General features: G+C 42.8%; 1 protein-coding gene across 1 annotated transcript; it reads left to right on the top strand.

Moving 5' to 3' along the window:
- Positions 1–1,263: 1,263 nt before the first annotated feature.
- LOC118584332 (cathepsin L1-like) lies at positions 1,264–4,302 on the top strand. The gene is made up of 7 exons (XM_036188512.1): positions 1,264–1,389; positions 1,661–1,783; positions 1,880–2,026; positions 2,211–2,435; positions 2,926–3,088; positions 3,684–3,792; positions 4,203–4,302. The coding sequence occupies exons 1-7, from the start codon at positions 1,264–1,266 to the stop codon at positions 4,300–4,302; spliced, it is 993 nt and encodes a 330-aa protein (XP_036044405.1).
- Positions 4,303–4,718: the final 416 nt, after the last annotated feature.

The raw sequence follows: 4,718 nt of genomic DNA, 5'->3' as shown, positions 1-4,718 counted from the left end.
AGCCTGGGATCTCATCAGCAACCTCTGAAGACCTGAGACTGTGAAGAACAGTTGCCAGACTGTGAAGAACAGTTGCCCGGCTGTGAACATCCCAGGTGAGCCCCATTTCTCCCCAAGTCAGACTGAGAACTGACACTGGAGGAACGCCCTAGAGAGATTCCATGAAGGACCATGCAGCTCCCTCAGGAATGAGTATATCAACTCAGTATTAGCAGACCTAGAGTAGGGATGCAGAAGAGGAAGGATTTGGATCCCAGGAGGTCACCAGACCTTTCAGAAAGCCAGGTGTGTGCAAAATCTCAATAATGTAAAATCAGGCAAAATTGTACCTCTGGGTGAGCGGAGCCTAGTAGAGTGCCACTGGTTACATGGTACAGGAAGTGCCACTTTTCCTCTACATAATTTGCCATGACCATCACTCCCTATGCCAAAATAGATCACCCTTCTCATGTAAATGAAAGTCAGGGACAATCCTCTGGTTTCATCTGGCATGTACACAAGGAGCAGCATGTGGCATGACTCTGGCATGGCCCTTTCTAGAGTATCCCATGCAAAACCTTATAAAGTCTAAATCTGGCACTAGTATATCCTTGTTTCTCTCCTAAATTGATGGCTACACTATGCATCCTGTACTCAACTATGGGACCCTTCTCATTGATACAGTGAAGGAGAATTCTGAAGGTTCTTCCTAGTTGTGGGGCAGCCAGATCCTTAACTGTTGTCCTTCCAAGATTCTCTAGAGAAGTCATTCCAGAAAGACTTCAGAAGGGAGAGTCAAGGCATAGTCTGACTCCTGGTGTATACTGGCCAATAAAAGATGTCTTGTGATCCCACCCATGTCTTACAGATCTCTCTGTATGTAATAGGAGATTATATTGTGCTTAAGTTATGGTTAGCTTCAGAGACCTTAGTGTCATTGAAATAAAATGTAGGCCAACTCTGTCTTAAGAAGTCAGTTGTTGCCTTAACCTTCTGAACCATGGGCACATGCAGACCCTGTGGCAAGGTAAATGCACAGTGCACACCACTCAAAGTCTTGGAGCTCTGGGCAGCTGCTCTTCATTTTGTTGGACTCATGGAATTTTTTGTTCATGTATGATTTAAGTCAGCCTTATTCTTAGCTGTGTCAACAATCATTGAAAGATGGATAAAATAGTTTTATTCTGCCACAGTGGCCCCAATATCTTATGTAGAAATAGGAGTTTATTGAAGAATTTCTATGATAATAATCTCATTTCTTCACCATCGCTAGGTTCTGAAAACATGATTCCAATTTTCTTCCTGGTCACTCTTTGCTTGGGGCTGGTCTCAGCTGCTCCAACACATGATCCCAGTTTGGATGCTGAATGGCATGAATGGAAGACAAAACATGGGAAAACATACAGCATGGTCAGTATCATGAAAACTACCCAGAGGCAACACAGAGACAATGGTCCTTGCTGTGACAAATTTAGATAGAGTCCACATCATGAAAGCCAGTTCCTCCCTGGCATGACCACAATTTATGAACACTGATGGCAAACCACCTTATTGACATGGGGTCTGGATTATGGCTTCCATGGGTGTACAGCTTCCTTTGGTTTCCATCATCTATAGCAGCAGTCCCACTGAGGGAACTAGGGTTAGGATTGAAGTAGAATACACACTGTATTTATTCCAGAATGAAGAAGGACAGAAGAGAGCAGTGTGGGAGAACAACAGGAAAATGATTGAGCTGCACAATGAGGACTACACTAAGGGGAAGCATGGTTTCAGTTTGGAGATGAATGCCTTTGGTGACTTGGTGAGTGTGACATGAATTACAGACCATGATTTCTTCTCTTCAGTTCTTTGTACATCATCCCTCCCTTTCCAATGATTTATTTACTTTTTCTTGAAGACCAATATGGAATTCAAGGAATTGATGACTGGCTTTCAAGGCCAGGAGACCAAGGAGATGAAGGTATTCCAGGAGCCTCTGCTGGGTGATGTCCCCAAGTCTGTGGATTGGAGAAAGCATGGCTATGTGACTCCTGTGAAAGAGCAGGTAGGACATGTCACATTCTCAGGTGTCAGGGTCTCCCACAAGTCAAGAAGAAAATGCCATCCCTGCCTTGATGATTATGGCGCTCCATGAAGTTCACTACTACTTGGAAAATTATTGTGTCATGTGAATTGCTGTCAACATCTGTATTCATTTTGTGGATGACAGCTTTTTCTTTCTTTTCCAGGGTAGTTGTGGAGCTTGTTGGGCATTTAGTGCTGTCGGTTCCCTAGAAGGACAAATGTTCCGGAAAACGGGAAAATTGATTCCTCTGAGTGAACAGAATCTAGTGGACTGCTCCTGGTCATATGGAAACAATGGCTGTGATGGTGGCTTGATGGAGCCTGCCTTCCAGTATGTGAAGGAAAACAGAGGCCTGGACACCAGAGTGTTCTATCCCTATGAAGCACGGGTAAATACAAATCCTAAGGTGTTGTCTTCCTTTATCTGGTTAGGAAAGCAGAATAACTGCAAATTGAATCTGCTGTCCTAAGAACTTGTTTCCATGGTAGAATCCATCCTATAAAATCCTAATTGCTGTGGTTAGTGTTGCTCTGGTCGGATTCCATGGTTTCCATGTAGCTGCCCGCTTCTGTTCACATGGTGTGCACGCAAACCATTCCACAAATAGTGCAGATTTCTCCACTATGGAAAGTCATTATCCATAGGAATATGTATGGCATGGCATGGAAGACTCATGGGCTAATTTATACCAGCCACTGAAATCCACCAACTTCTCAGGTCCTGTGTCGTTTTATAAGCATATACACTTGGAGATTCTCAGAAGCAAATTCTGAGTCACCTGTGTGGATGACAGCTCAGCTGAGTGTAGTTCTGACTCATGTTCTCCAGGAGGTGGTTAGCAGTAACCATGACTTTTTTTTCACATTTGTCTTTCAAAGAATGGACCCTGCAGATATGATCCTAAGTATTCTGCAGCTAATGCCACAGGCTTTGTGAAAATCCCAGTTAGTGAGGATGTCCTTATGAGGGCCGTGGCCACTGTGGGACCCATCTCTGTTGGAATTGATTCCCATCACCATTCCTTCAGGTTCTATAAGGGCGGTAAGTGTGCTTCCTTCCAGTAATCAGGAGACTGTGCCTCCACCAAGCCAGTGAATTTGATGACTTTGATATATAAAATTTGTTGTAAATATTTTGAGTTATAGATGTTACGTTCAACAAGAGAAGTATTTATGTATTGTTTCTATTTTACACTAATTAAACACAATCCCATGAACATGTATCATGTTTTTTTAATAAGCAAAATTGTGTTTTATGGGGCTTAATTTTACTGAATTTTCTGCAGTTGCTGAATCTTTATGATTTTAAATAGATAGTCCATTTATGTAGTTAAGTCTCATGGGTGCCTCTTGATTCTTGTATTTTGTATTTTGTGTAGTTTCCTTGGACTGACACACTTTGTAAGCAGATTGAAGTTTTCACAACCATTCAAGCAAGTGTTTTCCCTAAAGATTTATTGCTAACCTTTATTTCTGTTATGCTACATAAGAGCTTGTGTCCCAAGCCTTGCTAAGACAGAATCACTCCCATCTATATGTCATTGCACTGAAATTAGAAATGTTTCCATTACTGTGGGTGACAGCAGTCACTGTGGGGTCACTGAAGCCTCTCATTCAGCTTTGATTTTATCTGCCAGGCATGTATTACGAGGCAGACTGTAGCAGCAATAATCTGGATCATGCCGTCCTGGTGGTCGGCTATGGTGAAGAGTCAGATGGCAAGAAGTACTGGCTGGTCAAGAACAGGTATAAATAGCCAAAAATGTCTATGTCTGAAACACTAAGGAAAGCACTGTGTGCAGTCAGTATTTGAGTGCAGGTTTTAGCAATTTACCCCACATACTTTGAATACAGAAGTTCCAGGTTGTGGTTATGATGATAAGACATCATGGTCTGGGAGTGTTAAGACGCTGTTTGAACCACTGCATTTCTAGTTCTGAGCCAAATGTGGGTGGGGAGATGCCTTGTCCTATTTCTGCTGTGATTCACAGTCATGTTTGATGCAACAGTTGGTATTCAAGAGTTGACCCTCTGCCTTCTGGTTCTGTCTGTTAGGTGTGTGTGGCCTCTGTCTCTGTGTTCCAATCAGGAGTTAATGTAATGTTGCTTCTGCACTGTGTTCTTTCTACCTAATGTTGTATATGCTCTTCTTCCAGCTGGGGTGAATATTGGGGCATGAAGGGCTACATAAAGATGGCCCGAGACCGGAACAACAACTGTGGGATTGCTTCCTATGCCATCTACCCCACTGTATGAGTTGCTGGAGAACAAGGAAGAAGCGGGGATGGCATGGACAGAGGAGGGCTTCCCCCTTCACAGACCATCCTCGGCTGTGAGGGAAATGACACCTGAGTCTCTGAGAATCACCACTTAATGTGACTACTGGGACATTTTACTCCAGTTAAATGTGACTGCCACTCTGCTATTGTGAGCAGCTTTGTATTTATGAGTTCTGAATTTTCATTTTTATGAGATGTACACAATTTTTATAAAACCTATGTTTAAAAGGCTGATGGATCTTCCTCCTGTCTTTGTTGTGATGGCTTCTCTAGTCAAACATGCAATTCAGTCTGAAGACACAGAGAAGGCAATGATGGTGTTTAGGGAAAGAATGGATGGCTCTTTGAGTCATGAGGTCAATATTGCAGCCCTAATCAGTGTTCTTTCCATAC

The sequence above is a fragment of the Onychomys torridus genome, chromosome 5, assembly GCF_903995425.1.
Source record: "Onychomys torridus chromosome 5, mOncTor1.1, whole genome shotgun sequence".
In the NCBI taxonomy this organism is placed as follows: Eukaryota; Metazoa; Chordata; class Mammalia; order Rodentia; family Cricetidae; genus Onychomys; species Onychomys torridus.
Note: the sequence above shows the minus strand (reverse complement) of the source record. Positions and strands in the feature narration are given on the sequence as shown.

Excerpts from the sequence above, each read along its gene's own strand:
- LOC118584332 (XM_036188512.1), top strand. The coding sequence starts at position 1,264 with ATGATTCCAATTTTCTTCCTGGTCACTCTTTGCTTGGGGCTGGTCTCA. Across the intron at positions 1,784-1,879 it reads TGAATGCCTTTGGTGACTTG|ACCAATATGGAATTCAAGGA; the intron begins GTGAGTGTGACA and ends TTTTTCTTGAAG. Across the intron at positions 2,436-2,925 it reads TCTATCCCTATGAAGCACGG|AATGGACCCTGCAGATATGA; the intron begins GTAAATACAAAT and ends TGTCTTTCAAAG.